The following is a 20,842-nucleotide window of genomic DNA, read 5'->3' as shown; positions in this document are numbered from 1 at the left end:
AGTTTCAGAATCTTTATATATAACCAAAATCGTGTGTGATTTTTGTGGGATAAAGAGAGGTGTAAGAACTATATATACATGTATAATAATAACAATTATATCACCAGTTAGGTCTATAATCTTTCATCTATTTTTAATGAGTATCGTTGGCATAATAAAAATGCGGTATATCTCAATAATATAGTATAATTTAAAAACACGAATTTTCGTATATACGGCATATTGACATTCATATGTACAAATACTTTTCGAGTATATATTTAACCATCGCTTTGAGGGGCGAGTGGTCCGAACCAATTAAGTCCAAAAACGAGGGTTTTTGGCATTTGGGGGTGGGGGTTTATACGACGAAATATTTAAGTCTCCCTGCCCTATATATATATATATATATATATATATATAGAATTAATTATATACAATGCACACGTACTACTTTAAAACGTTAAAATTGGGGGAGATTTAAATCTCGAATAATTTAGATGATTAAATACTTAATTTTAATTTCTTTGTTTTTCAATACCATATACTGCAGTAAGGTAAAATTGATGGGCTGCACTTTCTGTACAAAAAACACAGTGCCCGTGCCAATTACATTTTGGGGCAAAATTAAAAACACTTTTATATTAGACAATATTGGTATCTTCTTGATAGTTTTCTTCGTGGTGGTTTAATTCTGTTCCATTCGCGTATCAGGCCAGCGCGAAACGCGCCGTGTCCACGTTAGTTTGCACTCTGAGGTTCTCGGCAATCCGTAGAAGTTTCGCGCGTGACGCGAAGAATTGAGTAGTTCACCACGGGGCTAAATTTCACCAAGTGCAAGTACGACCTTGTATCTGTAAGTAAGAGGGACACATGGTAGCGCCGGACACCGCGGCCAAGTCCAAGCCGGGTGAGCCGACGCCTTGGGGTCCGTAGCCGCCTCCCATCCCGGCGGTCAAGGCGCCCAAGGAGCTCATGCCGTTGGCGCCGGCCGCCGCGCTGTGCAGTTGCGCCGCCGTCACCGAACAGGCGGACGCTTGACCGATCACGTGCCCGCGACTGTCGACCAGGCAGGCTCCGGACAAGGATGGCCGCTGTTGAAGTCCGAGGTGTCCGGAAGCGACGTGGTGAGACAGGAGGTCCGAGGAGGCGATGGACGACGGGACGGGGGAGCCTTCGGTGTCGCTGGAGCTGCTGCACGGTTTGCCGTCCTTGACCAGCACGGGCACGGCCACTTTGCGAGGCGGGGAATGGTGGCCTTGTTGACTTTGCTGCTCGGCCATCGCTTTCTCCTTAGCTTGCCGCTTGCACTTGTATCGGTGGTTCTGGAACCATATCTTCACCTGCGTCGGCGTCAGGTGAATCAGGCTGGCCAGATGCTCGCGTTCCGGAGCCGATAAATACTTTTGCTGTTTGAAGCGGCGTTCCAATTCGTACACTTGCGCCTGCAAAATAAACCAACACATGTAAAACCAGAGCCATACCGACCCGGGTATTTAACCGGGCGCCAAGTTGGCTCTCATGTAGGAGGGCGCCAAAACACTGCTATCTTTAATTCAACCAATGATAATTCTGGTTCTTCGTTCAATAGAATTTTAATTTTTCAGTTATTCAGATTTCTATTTTAAACCATTTCTAGTTTTTACAAAATTTATCACAATTTATCATATTTATTTTAACGGGAATCGTATACGATGTTGGTGGTATTATATACAGGGTGTTTCAAAAGGTTATGCAAGAATTTTAAGGAGTTGTAGAGGGTGAGTTGAGAAGTATGCCTGTTTTTTCCCATTTTCCTACGATGAGTTAAAAGAGCGCCAGAGAGTTTCAAAGAGTGGCCTACTAGCCCCTGGAAGTAGGCTGCAACAAGCGCAAAACCAAGCAGCAGGGAAACGCGAACATTAAGGTTTGGGTTCGTGTGATAAATAAAAAATGACTTTGTAAACAAATCGAGGTAACCAGCGTAAAAAAGTAAACTTAAACAGTATTTAAAGTACTTGCTTTTTGGTTTTGCACTGGTTGCAGCCTACTTTCAGGGGCTAGTAGGCCACACTTTGAAGCGCTCTGGCGCTCTTTTAACTCATCGTAGTAAAATGGGGGAAAAACCGGCATACTTCTCAACTCACCCCCTACGACTCCTTAAAATTTTTGCTCAACCTTTTCAAACACCCTGTATACAGAACAAAATCGAACTTACGAAGGACGGACTAATGCTGTGGTTGGTAAATTAATCGGTAGGTTGTATAAAATTTGAAGTAAGACCGTAGCAACGACGATACTAAACTAACGGTAAAAGGTAGCATAGTCTAGAAAACTTTAGCGGTGGCGCTAGTGCATATCATTAAATCTATTTTAATTTATTAAAAAAAAATACAAAGCTATTTTCAATATTTGGTATATTTGGAAATTTTTTAACCGGGCTCATCGCAAAATTCTAATGAAAACCGAAACTTTGTTTATTAATATTAAATGATATTAGACGGGTTAAGCGAGCTTCTTAAAAACGTGAACGGCGAAGCTTGTAGAAGTCTCCCGTACGCGTTTTCGAGGGGTGGCTTTGAAAGTCGCTCGATGACTTAGGCCTAATGTGGTGCCTTGGCTATTAGCCTAGCTGATTATTATTATTATGTCTTATCACTCGATCCATATTTTCAATAATTTAATTTTGGGATGATTAGTATAATCAGATGATTATCGTATCTCTCAAGAGTGAGGTATCAATCTTTACGTATAGGGTCCGCGCTTTCGAAGGGCCCGGATTTTAATGTTAGGTTTCCTTACAGTTTGTTTTAAGAAAAATACTATAAGGGCCGGCTAGGAGACTTGGCCCCAGGGCCCCGATAAACTGATAACCGCTTGAAATATGAAGCTTCGCAGGCTCCCACCGATTTTAGAAATTTTTTAACGCCGTAATGCCCATTGCAGAGTGCCTCGAACCCGCGACGGTCACATTTTTTAAAAATAATAATCAGCTAGGCTACTACCCAAGGCACCACCTAAGGCCCAAGTCATCTAGCTACTTTTATTGCCTTTAAACAGGTGGCCGGGTTACAATGAGTATAGGAGGGTGGTGGCAAGCCCTTCAAGCCACGAGAGCCCACAGCTCCCTACACTAACTAATAATAATCAGCTAGGCTAATACCCAAGGCACCACCTTATAGGCCTAAGTCATCAAGCGACTTTTAAAGCCATTAATTACCGTTAACCTCTACAGGTTTTATGGAAACTTGCAAACTCAACGCGGAAGGAGTTGTTCCCAGTTTTCACCCGGTGCCACAAGCTGGGATCGAACCCGGGTCCTCTTGCTGCGACGCGAAAGCGCTAACTACTCCGCCATCCCACCCGAGAGACGTTTTATATCTAGCAATATCTAGTTCTAATAGCGATAAAATTGAAAAATCATTAAAAGAAAACATATTTTTTCTGAGGGGAGAAAGTGCGAGTGGTGCTTGGTGATGGTTTACCTGGGTGAAGAGGACTCTCCTCTTGCGCCTCTGCGGCGTCAGGGGGAACTGGTGCACGACGGAAGGGCCTCCCTTGGCGTCGGAGGCGGCAGCGGCGGCGGCGGCGACGGAGCAGGCGCTGAGGGCGGCCGGCATGTTCATGTTGGACATGGACATCCCGCTGGACGATCCCATCAGCCGGGAAACTACGGAAGGAGGCAGGTGCGTGTGATGATACATGTCGGAAACTGAACCTCAAAGTTTAATATACTTACAATCTTTCGCCTGACGGCTTTACATTTGGGGGAGCTAAATCTCGGAAATTGGGTATTCCCCCCGGGTATAAAAGCCTTTTCTCATTTCGAAACGATAAATATGTTTTAATTAAACGAAAGTTTACCACTGGGAAAATTTATTATTATTTAAGCCTTAAATTTATAAATAGCCTTAAATTTCCAAATATTAATATTTTTGTATCGATTGTAAGATATGAGAATTTGTTCAAGTTGTTGCCATAATTTTATCCGCTCGGTAAGAATATATTTAAATATATTTGGAGTACTGATTAAAAGATACGAGTGTTTGTTATCGTTGTTTCCATAATTTTATCCGCCCTATAAGAAGATATCAATAATTGGAGTGCTGATTAAAGATATTAGTAATTTTTCAAGTAATTTCCATAATTTTATCCGCCCCATAAGAAAATATCAATATTTGGAGTGCTGATTAAAGATATTAGTATTTTTTCAAGTAGTTTCCATAAATTTATCCGCCCCACAAGAAAATATCAATATTTGGAGTACTGATTAAAATATATATTTATTTTGTTTAGGTGTATTCCATTCTTTCATCTTTTACGCTAAATTGTTTAAAATTAAAATTTCAAACTATACTATACGCGTACGGTTAAACCGTTTTACAATGAACGTGGTGTATTTTTTGTGAACTCGGGAATAATGTGGGTGTAAATATGGTGCAGCGCTAATGTGTTTGATCAGACCACGAACGTATAATGTAAAACCAGCGCTGTTGGTTTTGTAATTCGGGCCGGCAGGGAGGAGATCATTGTCACCCGAGGTGTCCGATTTCCTCAAATTTTCAGAGGGTCAACATTAATTCCGCGGGGAGCCAGGAACAATGTTGAATAGACAATGTTGATCATCGGGGTTTGGCTTTTTGATATCAATTGAAATTCAAACACGGTCGGCCAGAAGGTGATTCAACAAAGCCGCTTTTTGGAGTCAAATTTCGCAATTTGAAATAAAAGCGCGATTGTGTTTGAAAAAGATTGATGTTATTTTACGCGTAATTCGAGAGCCATAATCTCTTTTATAAAATTAATAGCTTTTCAGTTAAATACACTTAAAAGAATGACCTGTATTTTATAGTAAATACATCAGTACTGTTATCAAAAATATATATAATATATTTCTTACGAAAGAAATATCTTTTCATTCTGTCAATGTTATTTGCTTTGAAAATTGCGCGGCGCGAAATACATAATATCTTATCTTTCTAAAATTATTACATCCGTAAAATATGATTCGTATTTAAGTAAATAATAATAATAGTAATAATAATCAGCTAGGCTAATCACCCAAGGCACCACCTTAGGCCTAAGTCATCAAGTGACTTTTAAAGCCATTAATTCAGGTGGTTGGGTTACAATGCGTAGGAGGGTGGTGCCAACAGCTCCCTACATTAACTATTACCGTTCACCTCAACAAATTTTTATGGAAGGGGAAACCGAAGAGCTCGCGGGAAAACCCCTTAAACCAGCGGGGAGAGAACTTGCAAACTCAACGCGGAAGAAGTTGTGTTCGAACCCTATATACGTAGTGTTATTTGTAAAATTTTCTCCAACCCGTCAAGTTACATGATTCGTTTTAATGGCCTATGTGCACATAGGCCATTAAAAATAAGTATCCACGTGGATACTTATGCGTATTATAAACTTCTGATATTATTTATCCCTTTTATCGGATTACTAAAATTAAATTATAACTTATCTAATTAAGATTATTCTAGCTATTTCGTTGGTCATAACGACCAATCGTTATCCATTGCAATAACGTCGTTATTATTTACGAGCGAGTAAGAATAAATCAGCTGATCTCCATTGTAATTTAAAACTATGTCATTTTAATTAAGGCAGTGAACGCGTCTTTGAAAGATCAAATAGGTTTTTATAAAAACCGTGCGCCTATATCGTGCGATACAGTGAATAAACCCCCGCAGGGGCAAATACAGCATCTCAAGATGAAGAAGAACTCCGAAATACCTGCCGGAAATGAGATCTTATACGTTAAATTGGTAAATAAAAGTTCTCCTTATATACATTTCACCGCTGTAAGCGAGATGTTCGAGCGGTTGAGAAACCCTTTGATCTTTTACCTTCGATTTTACGTCTTTTATTAAACGGAGAAATAGGACCGTTCGACGCTTTAGACTTCGGGCTGATCCGTAGTTTTTGAGTCGCTCTACATAGTGAGCTAATCGCCCGGAGGCAACCATTTTTTAAGGGATGAGACATATCAGTTTGATTTACCGAATATATCACGTATCACGCGATTTCTAAAACGCTCTCGCCCGCGCTTTTTTGTGATGGGGGTGCATTGAACAAATTTTTATCTATCGACCGTGAGCCGATGGCTGGCTGGTCTTCGTTTGCCGCCGCTCTCCGTCGTCCTCATGCGGGAGTATTCAGCGGCGACCGTCGCCGACAATGGAGACGTGGTTTTGGGAGCACGGTTTTCCCCTCTAACAAAGTTCGCCTGCAGCTACCTTTCCCCCGATTTTTGGGGGAGATCAAACGGTCCGCGTATCGACATTTTTATTTCAGTCGGATGTAGCTTGGTTCGCCCGGGGTGCGTTGGGCTACTCGCGTACAGACGCGTTTTCTCTTGATCCTTAAACTGCAATGTCAATTTTGCGCAATTCTAGGCAGACGCGATTTACTATTAAGTTAAATCTTTTGTTTAAAATTCGTATAGAAACGTCATGGTATTATAGTATCCTGGCAAGATATCTTCATGTAGGCAGAAGCTTGAAATATATATCTTAAAATAACTATCCATATTTGACAATAAAGTGAAATGGATGATGATTTCTAATAATATTTTACCGATTTCATTTATAATAATATTTTTCCGATTTCTGATGATTTTTAATAATATTCAACCTATTTCTGATGATTTCTAATAATATTTTTTTGATTTCTGATGATTTTAAATAATACTCTCCCTATTTCTGAGATTTTTAATTATATTCATCTTATTTATAAGAACCTAATGATATTTTTCCGATTTCTAAGATTTCTAATGATATTCTACCGATTTCTGGTGATTTATAATAATATTATCCCTATGTCTGATGATTTCTAATAATATTTTACGATTTAATTCTGATGATTTCTAATAATATTCTCCTTTTTTCTGATGACGTATAATAATATTATTCCGATTTTTGACGATTTCTAATAAAATTCTGCCTATTTCTATGATTTCTAATAATATTTTACTGATTTCTGATGATTTCTAATAATATTTTACCGATTTCTGATGATTTCTAATAATATTTTACCGATTTCTTATAATATTATTCCGATTTCTGACGATTTCTAATAATATTTTACCGATTTCAGACGAGTTATCACATTAATTCGGCGATTTCCTTAAGTACCGCTTCCAACAACAGTTGCGTTATCTGAACCGCCGATAAAAAAATTGTGACAAATCAGATATCAGATTATCCGCATTTACGTGCAGATATTATTAGATCAGTTGATATGGGTCAAAATGCCAACCCGAAATCAATCAGGTACAATTTGAGATTAGATTCAGATTCCTTTAAGATTATATTCAGATTCTTTTGAGATTAGATTCAGATTCTTTTGAGATTAGATTCAGATTCTTTTGATATTAGATTCAGATTCCTTTAAGATTATATTCAGATTCTTTTGAGATTAGATTCAGATTCCTTTAAGATCATATTCAGATTTCTTTGAGATTATATTCAGATTCCTTTAAGATTATATTCAGATTCCTTTGAGATTATATTCAGATTCCTTTAAGATTATATTCAGATTCCTTTGAGATTCTATTCAGATTCCTTTAAGATCATATTCAGATTCCTTTAAAATTATATTCAGATTCCTTTAAGATTATATTCAGATTCCTTTAAGATTATATTCAGATTCCTTTAAGATTATATTCAGATTCCTTTAAGATTATATTCAGATTCCTTTAAGATCATATTCCGATTCCTTTAAGATTATATTCAGATTCTTTTGAGATTAGATTCATATTCCTGGGTGGGAGGAATATAAAAGATAAACCTGATCTGACTAACTGATTATCTTCAGATATCTGAAAATTATGACCTGAACAACCTAAACCGTTGGCCGTTGAAGCCCGGTTAAAAATCCTTAGGAAAATTGAAATTAATTTTAAATGCAAAAATAAAATTAAAATAAAGACCATCTCACTGCTTGTCATGGCGACCAGCACAAGGGCGAGTCAACGTCTACGGGGCATTTGGAAAGCCAAAGTTCCATGATTATATAGTTTATCGCATTATTGTAAACTCATTATTACATTCGATATGCGTTTTCCTTATTCTAATTTCGAGTATTAGTAGATTTGTTTTTTTCGCCCCGGAAGCGCAGTATTTTGAAGGACTTTAGGACGAAATGAATGAGCAAACAATGAAATTACAAAGTGTCAAAATTTAATGAGCAGAATGCAAAGCAAACAGCGCTTTGCGGAATAAGAGTAATGTTTAAAGCCGAGCGCACGTGCGGATGAATAATGAATGCCTCCCCTTCATATTATTCTTCCCCCCTAATTTGCATATTCTAATTAAAGATCTCCAATTAATGCACGGGTACAATAAAGAGAAGGCCTTTGAGAGCAAGGAGATCATATTTGTACAGTAAAGACAATTGCGCGAGCATGCAATATTATTCCCTTCAACTTAATCACGTTGTTTAAATTTTGCCCTTTTATATACTCGTTGTACATAATTTGAACGAACTCGCTGGAGCTTTTGTTACGTAGCCGTTCGAGTTTTAGATTTCCCTTTGAAGCAGCTATACGTTAGCGAGCGAAACGACAGAGTTAGGAAGTTGTAACGAAGTATCTCGAGATTCTTGGAATAACAACTTACAAGCCCATCCGTATATCCTTAATTAGGACTATTTTATGTTCCGACCATTTTCCTTCTTAGCGTTGTACGCGAAACCAGTTACCGAGCCCAAAATTCCTGTTCGCTTCAATTGTACGTAACCAAATTGAAGTTTATCTAACCGAGCAATAGACTCGATTTAAAGTTCGTATAATTTTGGTTGTTATTCCATTTCAATTGAAAAGAATAATGTTATCGTTACTATCAACCCCGCCAATTTTACGGTTATTTTCAAGACTTAGAACAGGGTGTGTTAATTTTCCGGAAAAATAAAATGCGGTAAATGTTTGGGAAAACTTTCCGCAAATCGGAAAAAATAAAAAAATGAAACATAAATTACTTTTTAAAGGTTTTTAATGTTTTTAACTTTTTACCGATATAAAATGTCTAATATCAGTAAACATACTACAAAACATTCATAGTGTTACATTGTTAATCAGTTTAAACTATTCTAGAGGTTTAGTTTTACTTTACTTTTAGATTCGAAAAATTAGGTGAAAATGCCGCTGTATTTAAATTTGCAAACAATATACTAGACTAATCATGGAATGAAAACTTTTTTATGTTTTTCGGAAAAAAGGTATCGGTCATTTTCCGTCGAAAATTTCCCTACTTACAACATTAATCAAATCCCTTTGTCAGAACCGTTTTTTAAGAAAAACTATAGTATATGTATCATTTAGTGTACTCTTTAATTTAAGAAGTTTAAATAAAAAAATTAAATGTTTACACGAGTTTGATATTTTTTTTTTAATTCCAAGTATAGGTGGTAGATCAACGTTTCAATGAGAAAGTTGAAGAACGTACTAGAAAAAGTAAAAACCTTCTAAATAAACTGAGCGAATTGTTATTTTTATTAATGAATTATTAATTTTTCTTCATTTCACAAACGACAGTGTTTAACGCGAATATTTAATTAAAATGTAATTTAATAAATCACAATTTAGTGAACGTTACAATTAAATAAAATTCGATAATAGCTTCTACTGTAACCAATAGGCTGAGTAGGCCCAAGACTAGGTGCCCGAGAGCATTTGTAAAAAGGTAGGGGGCCCACGAGGAGAATCTAAATGAAGGTCCGAGGGGCCCTATTAAAGGTGAATCCTAGGCAGGGCCGTGCAGAGGGGTGGGTGGCAAGCGAGCAAAATCCCCGGGGCCCGGGCGAAAAGGGCCCACGAGGGACTAGTAGAGGGCCTGTACCTGTAGGGCCCAACGAAGAAATTTAAGGGGGGGGGGGGTGCAAATCAAGATAACTTGGGAAAAGTTTTCAGGGCTCAAGGGGGTGCATTTCGAAGGGGCCCGCGAGTAAGTTTGACCCCGGGCCCCAGGATACCTCTGCACGGCCCTGCTGATCCTAGGGGCCCGGGTTCTAGTCAGGAGAAAAAAAATGGGCCCACAATCATGCTTTTTAGGGGCCCATCACTAGCACCTCCCCCTTGAAAATTTAAGTTAGAAGGGCCCGTGATGACATAATTTGCCCGGGGGCCAAAATGTCTCTGCACCGCCATGGTGTTAGTTAATCAGCCACTAAACCTTAAAAAAGCTTCAACGATTTTCTGGCGTAAGTCTCACTATCAGCCACAGCATATTTAGCTACACATCCGTGCTAATAACATAAATGTTGACCAATTGATGGCTTTTAAAATTCATTTTGCGCGTGAAAATACCTCTACATGTTATGGTCAAAAAAGCACGCAAAGAAGGATGTGTGCCCAAGACATGTACCTGTAGTGTCGCGTGCTAAAACGTCATTTCAAAATCCGTCAATTGGTTGGCAAGGCCGTGAGAAACGTTATTTTCCTTCCACAGTATACGAACGTATTTTTCTCTATAGTGGGCACTAAATACGAAATTCATTTTACGTTTTTGAGAATACCTTTTTAATAATTCTAATTGAAACTTTTCATCTACCACCTCATGCTAGGTCAAAAATCTTTTGAAAAAAAAAAGGTTTTAAAATCAAAACTTAATATACGTTTACGCTGAAAATTTTACAATCTTCGGAGGCTAGGATGTTTCGCTAATTCTTTAAGCTGTCGTAAATGCACACCCACTAAAGAATTAAGAAGCAGACGAATAGACCTTTCCATAAAATGTTCGTTACGATAAGAGGGGGATGGAAAACTGTTTTTGCAAGGATGATTTAGATAATTACTCCTTGTTTTTACCCTCGCTCTACTCTTGAGCAGGCTTGGAAATAAGGTTTATTTCTAAACTGGTCTATTTGGCCAGTGACTCCCAACTCTTGAATTATTTAAGTGGTCACGTAGACCAGTTGGTTAATAATACGGTAGATAATTTTGAATTAATAAACTGGACATTGGACAAGTGAACCCCTAGCTTTTGAATAAAAAAACTGGACCGAGCAATTAATAAACTGGTCTTTGACCCAGTGACCACCGCTTATTTCCAAGCCTGCTCTTGAGCTCGGTATGTCGTCTGCTACCGAGTGTAAGTATTTAGAAAACACGGCGCATTAAAATTAATCCAAGTGATATTAAGAAATTTGTTTTATCAAATGTTTCAAGTATAAAAGTATTTCGTTTACTTAACTAGTCATAAAAGGAGAGGATTTAAATATTTAAAATAACGAAAAATTTAGCACGGTTTCGATGTTTATATAGCTTCGTGAACTAAGGCTTAACATTACATTGACAGCCACAGTAGTTAATCAGTTAAAGATTGTTGTTTATCATAAAATACTAGCTAATAAATATCTAGTAACAATACTTTTACAGAGGTGATATGAGTATTGAAATAATAATTAATTTAATTAGTATCGAAAATAAATTAAAATCAGTTTGAACTCCGAAGTCACTAAGCCTAACCCGAGCTCCGCGTAAAATGTTCGGGGAAGGAAATCTTACCGGAAAATGCAAAAAGTACAGCCAACTTTTTGTTTAGTTTTAGCAGTGAAAGCGCGTAGAAATATTTTAAGGAAAGGCCTATTAAGAGCATATAGTGCTATTTTACGAATATAGATGACGCTATATTTCCCACGCGCGTGGTCTATAAGTCGAAACTCTTGACTTTTTCTATAACAACTTGGTATTGAAAATGACGAACGTACCGTGACGTCCAACGTTTTTCCGCGAAACCCCGAGTTGGTCCAGAAATAGGTCACGGGTTTCCCAAAAGGCGGGGAAAGTTAGACAAGGTCGCGTCATTTCATTTATCGTTTGAAAAGTTCCGTTAAAAGTGACTAAAGGTCGAGTTGATGGCCGTAGCGGCCGGGGCGTTCTTTCAAGAGAGCCGCGACTCGAATTTCAATGAGTCGGCGTAATTTACCAAACATTGTAGCTTTTCAAGTATAAAAATGTTTAGGAGTGTGATACCCTTGGCCCCGAGAGGATGGGATGGATTTGGGGGATGGTGGAAGAGGATGAAGAAGAGAGAGATGGTGAATTGATAGTCTGATGAGAGTACAGCGAGAGGTTCAAGAGCTCTCTCTCTCTCTTAGTGCGCTGGGGCTCCTGACTTTTAAAAGGACTAGCTAGTTGCGACGGGATAGTTGCTTGGTTGGATGGATGGATGGTAAAAAGGTATCGTTGTTCAAAAGTGGCCATTCCCTGTTTAATGAAAGAGAGACTTTTGAGAGATTTCCGGAGAGGTGCTAGACGCGCTTTCGGGTCCGAGAGGCCATCCCCGTTCCTATAAGTAGATTCACACTCGAAGCTCGTTACATTTCTAAGAATTGTTCGAGTTCTCGTCGATGGCCGACCGAGAGTAACCGAGAGGGGGTGAAACTACAGGAAAAGCATTCTCTAGAGCTGGTCCTAAAAGGGGGGGGGGGACAGGTCAGGCTAGAAAATTGAAGAAGACAGGGGTGGAGGGGGGAGGGTAAGTAGTATATAGTTGAGTTTTAGGAGGCAAGGGTGTGAGGGGGGCTAAAGTATGTCGGATGAGAAGAAGGGGTGGAAAGAATAAAAGGGGGGAAGCAGAGGCGCGAAAAGCTAGATGGCGAGTGTAAGCGGCGAAGAACACTTGGAAAAGAGCGTGAAGTGTTAGCCGTATCCTCGGCTTGGCGTCGGCACAGAGGCCTTTTCCTGTAGTGGAAATCTTCAACTACCGGCGTTTCGAATGAAGTGCCCTTCTTCCGTCTATGTACCGACGCGGGCTCTCCTTTTGGCCCACCTCGTCTCTCTCTCTCTCTTTGGCCGCAACTCCTTCAAGGTGGCGTTCCAACGCTACATCCTTTTCCGAGGATCCTCGTTTGGAGTGACCATAGAGGCGGCGAGACTTAAAACTCTCCAGTAGGCCCTCTCTCGATATCTCTTCTTCTCCATCCTCCATCTCCGGCGGCCCACACACTTACCTCTCTTCATCCTCATCAACACCGCTCCTCCCTCGCCAACCTCTGTCGGCCCTTTTCTTCTCCGCGGGTCGCTCTCTAAAACCTATCTCTCTCTGAGAGATGGCCCTCGACCCGGACTTTTAGATCGGGAATGGCCGACGCTCGTTGGACTTTCGCGGGTCCCGACGAGGGCACCCTTTTCACTCTTAAAACCAAAAATCTCTCTCTCTCTCTCTCTCTTTTCTCGGATGCCGATGCGAGTGTAAATGGGCAAAGTAGAGTCGACGACCAAAAAGAAGTGGCCTTTTAGTCCGGTGGATGGAGAAGGTTAGAGGAGAGACGGGAAACACTTACGGAGAAGGCCTCTTTTATTCTCGCCGAGTGTATTTCTCGCTACTAGAGTGAAAGTGAGACTCGGAGGAATTAAAAGTCCGGTCCGAGATCTTGATAAAAGGCGACGGCCGCCGACACTAACTCCGGACTCGTCTTTCCGACTGTATTAGGACGAGACGCCCAGACCCACGCTAGTCCCATCCCGCGGGATAGTTTCGCCGCCGGGATTTTAATAAATAGAACGCGGGGAAGAAGATACGAGAGTGCGCGCGCGCGCGGGACCTTTTGTTTGTTTTTCGGCGGACTTTAGATCTTCCCCGACTCTGGAAATCGGAAAGGAGCGCGTGCTTGGATTCGTTCGCGCGGGATTTATCGCTCTCGTTAAAGTTCTTTCGACCCATTTAAACCCTTTTCACTCCGAAAGTCACCTTCCCCCGTCGAAAATTTAATTCACGCGTTCATTCTGTACTTTTACGGCGCGAATATTATATTTACACAATGGGTGAATTTACTAACGGATATGTAAATTTGAAATCGCTACTTTGACGCGTTGTTTTCGTTTAAAAATGTGAATAATGCAATGACAGTTAGCCTCGTTTACGGTGTTTTAGTTTAGCGTTAGGAGGATGATAGGCCTGATTTTGAGATTGTAATTTTAGACGGTGAATCGGTATAGGATTAATAAGTGGTAATGGAATAGCGAAGCGTGTACTTACTGGCGAATCTGGGGTCGGGCGGCGTGCCGTACCATCCCGCGGCGGACTGTCGGACGTGGTCGCCGTAGTGGGCGCTGATGTCCGTGCCGTTGCAGTACTGCGACGAGAAGGAGTTGGGATGCGAGAGTTGCGGCACGTGCATGTACGGGCTGGACACCGGGACGTTCATGACGTTGGCGTGCAAGTTGCTCGAGGACGCGAGTCCCGGAGACGCGGAATCCGAGCCGACCAAAGAAGCGGAAACGTTCAAAGGGTTACCGGAAACGGGCGACGCGGGGTCGCCGACCACCAGCGAGGCCGCGCTCAAGTTGAAGCGGCTGGTCGCCTGGGGGTGGTTGTGGCGCTGCTGATGAACTTGGTGGTGATTGTGGTGGCTGTTGTAGTGGTAAGACGGCGGCGACTGGGACGAAGAAGTAGGTGGTTGCGGTTGAGGTGGTCCCGTAGAAGAAGCGGAAGAGGAAGAGGGGTTCAAGGTGGTATCGACGACGACCTTCTTGTAGCACTCTTCGAGCGGGCTGAGAATGTCGGTAACTGAGAACGGCGTGGAGTGTTTGGGACTCAGGGACATGGCTCGCCACTCAATGCGCTAAGTGGTGCTCCTTCCTCGGCTCTTATCGCTCTCCTTCGACGGGGTGGACGGACAGGCCGAGCGCGGAGGGGAGGGCGGGAAGAAAGGCCCCATCCTCGCGCGGGTCGCGCTGACGAACGCTGCTAGGCCACCATCGCGCGCCGACCCACAGACAAAGACGGCGCGCAACCACCACTAAAATACGCTATATCGGGGAATACGCCGCTTTCAGAGAGAGAGAGACAGACACGCACGCTGAGAATCGAGGCGACGATCGTGGACAGAGGCAGCGAGGGAGAGGGACCGCGCTGGGGACCGCGCTGGGGACACGGCGGCGGAGGGAGGGCACCGGGCATCGATCTCTCCGTCGCTGCGAAAACGAAGGGAGGCGCCATTCCGGCCTCCGGCTGTCAATCAAATGGGAGGTTTCTGCCTTCAACCCGGTTGGCTAAATCGTCTCAAAACCTCCTTTCGCCTCTCCCCTCCGTCCTTTTCCCGTTCGAGCCCCTCTCCCTCCTACTGCCCTCCCCCTGCCATGTCGGCTTCCCCGAGCGAAGGCTTACTCAGGGCCGGCCCTGAGACGCGACGTAAGATGGACGGGAGGACTCGCATACTCAAATTAAATAGCGCAATTCCATCACGAATGAAAAGAACGAAACCGGTTTCAACTTCGTATCTTTCTTCGTACCCCAGCGACGATACGTTACGAAGTAACAAAGACCGCTATTTTTAGACATAATGGCGCATATTTTTAAAATTGTAACGACATTTTAACACGCTCTTCAGTTTTTAACGCGATTGGCGCTCTTTGCGGCTCTCTCGCGGTTTGTTACGAAGCGTTCTTCACGGTCTTTCGCCTTTTCGCTTGGACTTTTAATTTACAATTAATTTATGAGAAATAATATAAACTTCATATAAGACAATTATTGCTGTTAAAAATATTGTAATTCTTGGTTTTTACTTAAACATTGGGTAAACATCGTATTATTCGAGTAATTATACGTCCCTACCTAAGAGCAAACTTCGAGAAAGTCAAAACACCCCATTTTGAGACCGGTAGACTTGTTAGTTTTAAATAGTAATTGCTATAATAATCTAATAATTGAAATGTACTAAAAAGAAGATTAGAGCAACACATAAATTAAGTAATGCCAAAAAAGTCAACGATTATTATTTAGAATTTCTTTCAAAGGTCACTTGCTTGACTTTGGCTCTCAGCCTTTGAATCTGATTTCATAACAATCATGTATAACAATTGTTTTAACTCACGTATAAGCTTATTCCAACTGCGCGAGAATTGTAAAAAACAATTTGGTATTTTTAGAGGCTTGGTTCAGGGTTACTGACATCTTTTCAAGCAGAAGATATAAAATTCATTTTAATGAAAATAAAACACACATTTGCGCTTTAGTGAAAACCAGTGTAACCCGCTTAAGTCTCGCCCAAAATTTCCGTTTTCGTGCGATTATTCTATTTTGAGGTTTTGAGAATTTAGTTTGTCTCAGATTTCTCTTACCTCACATTGAGATTTTTTAATTCATTCTTTTAAGAGTATATATTAATATATCTATATTTTTCCAAGTATAACGTATGATTAATAATAATCTGAAGGGTGTGCTGTAATAATATCTTATTACTGTCTTATAATGGAGTGGCAGGGGAAAAATATACGTTATAGTTTCACGATTTTTAGGTTTAATTAAAATAAGACCCAGTTTGGTTAGTTGGGCTAAAATAAGAGGGTGCCATATCATAATGACTTAATTTAAACTTCGCCAAACCTTTCCTCATTGTTAAAAACGCATTAGTGTGAGGGTGATTGTAGTTAAATGTTAGTAATTAAGTCGTGAATAGATAACTTGTTTGTCTTTCTGATAAATCAATCATTCTTTTTTATTGTTAAATAATTATTACTAGCAATTCGCTCTGTCATTTTCTTAAAATTTAGTTCCTAATTGGATTGCTACTACTATTAAGTTTCCTCTAATTTATTTTGAAGTGTTTCGTATGTCATATATAATGTGTTATTTAAGTATACCAAGAATTATTTCAGATAAGAATACCGGAAAGTAGACATGATCCACGCATTGTATGCGACGCGAACTTCGTAGCGAAATTTCGTCTGCTTTCTAGGCACTCTTTCGCATAGATGATCGCCATCTATGTTTACTTTACGGAGTATAATAGGATGGTGTTGAAAGTTAATTCTATATCACCGCATTTTTAGGCCATAATTATTTTAGAATCTTAATTCCCGATTTGGTGCCCGACGACAAATTCGTTTTCTGCCTTTGTATATGAAGCGCTGGCGCCATCAGACGGCTCCTCAGCAAAATTAAGGGAAAATGTTAGTTCCATCTTGTACCACAGATGGCAATACCATCTCCATGAGAATTGATTTGTTTTCACCAATTTGGTGTAGCTCTGTATTAATTTTAATAATAAATAATCGACAATTATAATAATATTTAATGATCTCACTGCTTTGACTGATTCGTGTGTTGAAAATAAGTGATGTATTAAAAAAAACGTTGCGATTTACTATCCCTAGAGGGCGACATCATCCCCATGAAAAGGTTTTTGGTAAAGGCACGCTTTAGCACAATCCCATTTTGTCTTCTATGATTTGCGGATTTAAAAACTAAAATGTTTGAATAAGACTTACGTAATCAGAAAATATGATTTATTAAAAATGAGGTAGATAAAATACAAAATATACAATGACAATTATGTATAAGATATTTCGATATAAATAATACTACAATTAATAAAATCATTAAAATATGGTTTTAACACGCGCAATGAGTGGGTGGGCAGAATCCGGCTGCACAATTAGTAACACACCAATTGTCCATGCCAGGAACTCCTTTGTACGCCCCAGCACTTCGGCAGACATTTTGACCTATAGCGGGGGAATTGAGGTCTACACTTGGTTGTGGTTCCCAGCTAGCGGAAGTCGTTGGTTTTAAAGATGGTTTCTTGGTAGGTTTCTTGTTAGGCCGCCGAGTTCGGTTTTTGTTCTTGTTCTTTTTGTTTTTCTTCTTGGGTGACGGCTTGGGAGTTACACTCTGAACCGTAACTGGTTCCTCAGTGACCACGGCAATAACCGGAATAGACGGTACGACGTATCCAGTGTCCGGTGACTCCAACCATCCCGTGATTGGTTTCTGTGGTCTCGTTGGAATGACGGATGGGCTTTCGCCAGGCTGACCGACATCTACGTCGGCGCAACCACGAAAGGTTTCTTGAGGACCACAACCAACTCCACTGGAACCATTGTCGCATTTCCCCCAATTGTTACCTGCGGGCGAGTACATTTTAAGTATTTTATCTAGTAATCGAGTTAAGTTATGGGATGTTCGAAAGTTACTCACCGGAAGTGTAATCCCATTGAAGAACGCATTGACTACAAGTTAATCCTTGGGGTAGCTGAAGCTGCACATCGAAGAATCCTGCTCTTCCGCCTGGGACCATGTATTTGCTATTTCCGGTACCAGCAACTTCCAACGGATACTGATCTAGACACTCTTGAGTGGCTATTTTCTTAGGGTTATTGTTCGGACACAACTTGAACACGAAATATCCATTGTGATTAGCGGTCAGTTCGACGCTGACCTTTATCGTTTGGTCTTGCTTATAGTGCCGGACGATAATACCCTTTCCGTATTTACCCCCCGCTTCGTTGGGTCTAGGTTGGGGTGATTGGTAATTGTCCCCGCAAATACCACATTTCCCACCGTTGCTCTGAAATTGTACCTGAAAGAACAAAGGTACGTTTAAGTCTTTTAAATAACACAGGAATTTACAGTTAAAAATTAGCGAAATCTTACGGTAAATCCTCCGCAAAACAACTCGTTGTCGTTGTAATTGGGTTCCGTGTTGAATCCGAACCTCCACATGGATGACCGCGACGGGGGCTCGATGAGACGGCCGTGTCCACGTGCGGTATCCAACAGGCTACACCAGTACACCGCCAGTAAGACCAATCCACACTTGCCAACGTATTCCATCGTGACTACTCGCTAGAAAGAGACCGTTTTGAGTGAATTGAAGCTATTCTATCTTATTTATAAGCAACCACTGCTATCTCGAGTATCCTCGCGGTTGCAATTCAAACAGCAATGACTGATTAATTAGTCAAACTATTTAAACAGTGATAGAGTTCATAAAGGACGTAGGTTTTATACGCGCTCGGCCTTCGTTCCTCGTTTCGTCACTTCGTGGGACAAGCCCCGGAAGAATAGTAATTACCGCCGGAAAATATCGAATTCACAACGTTCCTTAGTGATAACCGACTTGGGAATCGTTAGTTTAAAACTTACCTACGTCAATGTAAATTTCTCTCTATTTGGTTCCGTACGCGACAGACGAATATGAGCTTATTTCGGGAACCCATAGTTTATATAGACGCTGATAACGAGTTGGGACACCTTTAGTCAGATTTCGCAAAACACCCAAAAAAATTCCAAACGGGTACGGCTACGTCTAGATACCCAACTTTGAAAGAAGCTATTTACCCACTGGAAAGCGTACGCGTTTAGTCGTTTTTCGGTGTTTGCGAAACGCGTTTGATAACGGAGATTAAGGGTTACGATTTTGGCCCATACCCTCCCTCTCTTTTTCAAAGGAAAAAATTAAAAAAGTTTGACAAAAAAAAGGACAGGAATACCCCCTTAGTGACTTCTTTTGGGAGTATGCTGATAAGATGATGACGATTTTCTTGAAATAGGCGTTGAAATCAACAAGACATTGTTTACAACATTTATCGAGAATTTCACTTCCGAAGTCGGAGTTAAATTGACGTTGCTTTTTGTTGAATTTATTACGACGAATATAATTAGCCTTTTTAGTTTACATAGAGCCACGTAGCGGCCAACGAGAGAAGTTCAGACGGTTAGATAATTTTAAAAAAACATCAAGGTGTCGGCTTAGTATTCGAAACTCCAGCAGCAAATGAGCTCAACGTGGCTCTATGTAAACTGAAAAAGATTAAGGTGGTAAGTAAATGATTGTGAGTTAATTAAATTCCCCAATCATATTCCCCAATTCAATTCATCAATTCAGTTCATCAATTCAATTCTCCTATTCAATTCTCCTACTCAATTCTCATATTCAATTATCATATTAAATTCTCCAATTCAATTCTTCTATTCAATTCTCCAATTCAATTATCATATTCAATTCTCCAATTCAATTATCATATTCAATTCTCTAATTCGATTATCCAATTCAATTCAATTCTCCTACTCAATTCTCCAATTCAATTCTCCTATTCAATTATCCAATTCAATTCTCCTATTCAATTCTCCTATTCAAATCTACTCAATTCTCCTTTTCAATTATCATATTCAATTCTCCTTTTCAATTATCATATTCAATTCTCCTTTTCAATTATCATATTCAATTCTCCTTTTCAATTATCATATTCAATTATCCAAATCAATTATCATATTCAATTATCCAAATCAATTATCATATTCAATTATCCAAATCAATTATCATATTCAATTATCCAAATCAATTATCATATTCAATTATCCAAATCAATTATCCTATTCAAATCTACTCAATTCTCATATTCAATTATCATATTCAATTCTCCAATTCAATTATCCCATTCAATTCCCCAATCAATTATCCCATTCAATTCCCCAATCAATTTATTAATTCAATTATCCAGTTCAATTCCCCAATTCAATTCCCCAGTTCAATTATCCAATTCAATTCTTATTTTCATTTTTCATTTACATAACATTTAAATGACCCGAATGTAGGATAGGTTCTAAATATTTAGGACTATTTAAGTTATGAACTGTGGCGTTTTTCTCAAAGATGATAGACACGTTAAGCCTAAGCTTCTTTGGAGAACGTGTAGCTGAGGGAAGACGTAGCTTTATTCTGTACAAATTCCCCCGTTCACGTTTTTATTTAGACGCGTAGACGAAAAAGCGTACGTCTAGTGTATAAAAACTTCTTTCGAAAAACTTCAAGTTAAGTCATTGACATTACTTCAATTATTTTACTGAATTTCACGTAGTTACAATTGGCGTGAAAAAACAACGTTATTTTAAATAGAATGATTGTTTATCCATAGCGAAATATTCCGAGAAATTAATCAATAAGACGTTAAGGAAAATTTTGAGTTGTTAAAAAACAAAGGGGTGAATGCATCTTAAGATGCGAAGTTCGAGTTTTCTGATAAACGTCGCGTTTTTTAAAGTGCTACAAAGTAATTTGAATTTTGAGGGTGTGGCTACAAAATCACGTGTTTTGGGAAGCGGGAGTGACGTGATGGAATGGGTGGAGCTAACTGAAATTCGACCCA

At 40.0% G+C, this 20,842-nt stretch overlaps 2 protein-coding genes across 2 annotated transcripts; both read right to left on the bottom strand.

The window, feature by feature from the left end:
• Positions 1 to 220: 220 nt before the first annotated feature.
• Positions 221 to 14,614, bottom strand: LOC149935147 (homeobox protein Nkx-2.4-like). Its single transcript, XM_090153551.1, has 3 exons — positions 13,950 to 14,614; positions 3,444 to 3,628; positions 221 to 1,424 (listed from the first exon to the last, which is right to left on the bottom strand). Exons 1-3 carry the CDS (start codon positions 14,515 to 14,517, stop codon positions 807 to 809), a joined length of 1,371 nt encoding a protein of 456 aa, XP_090009677.1. The 5' UTR covers positions 14,518 to 14,614; the 3' UTR covers positions 221 to 806.
• A 2,564-nt stretch (positions 14,615 to 17,178) lies between these two features.
• LOC149935146 (uncharacterized) lies at positions 17,179 to 18,574 on the bottom strand. Its single transcript, XM_090153965.1, has 3 exons — positions 18,348 to 18,574; positions 17,892 to 18,273; positions 17,179 to 17,818 (listed from the first exon to the last, which is right to left on the bottom strand). Exons 1-3 carry the CDS (start codon positions 18,525 to 18,527, stop codon positions 17,307 to 17,309), a joined length of 1,074 nt encoding a protein of 357 aa, XP_090010091.1. The 5' UTR covers positions 18,528 to 18,574; the 3' UTR covers positions 17,179 to 17,306.
• Positions 18,575 to 20,842: the final 2,268 nt, after the last annotated feature.

This window comes from Leiobunum rupestre, chromosome 7, assembly GCF_980474605.1.
Source record: "Leiobunum rupestre chromosome 7, qqLeiRupe1.1.hap1, whole genome shotgun sequence".
Lineage (NCBI taxonomy): Eukaryota > Metazoa > Arthropoda > Arachnida > Opiliones > Sclerosomatidae > Leiobunum > Leiobunum rupestre.
The sequence above is the reverse complement of the archived record's forward strand: the minus strand, read 5'-3'. Positions and strand labels throughout refer to the sequence as shown.

Coding starts and splice junctions, on each gene's coding strand:
- LOC149935146 (XM_090153965.1), bottom strand. CDS start 18,527: ATGGAATACGTTGGCAAGTGTGGATTGGTCTTACTGGCGGTGTACTGG. Junction 18,274..18,347: donor TGTTTTGCGGAGGATTTACC/GTAAGATTTCGC, acceptor TTGTTCTTTCAG/GTACAATTTCAGAGCAACGG. Junction 17,819..17,891: donor TCAATGGGATTACACTTCCG/GTGAGTAACTTT, acceptor ACTCGCCCGCAG/GTAACAATTGGGGGAAATGC.
- LOC149935147 (XM_090153551.1), bottom strand. CDS start 14,517: ATGTCCCTGAGTCCCAAACACTCCACGCCGTTCTCAGTTACCGACATT. Junction 3,629..13,949: donor GCCCGACCCCAGATTCGCCA/GTAAGTACACGC, acceptor CTCCTTCCGTAG/TTTCCCGGCTGATGGGATCG. Junction 1,425..3,443: donor GGAGAGTCCTCTTCACCCAG/GTAAACCATCAC, acceptor TTTATTTTGCAG/GCGCAAGTGTACGAATTGGA.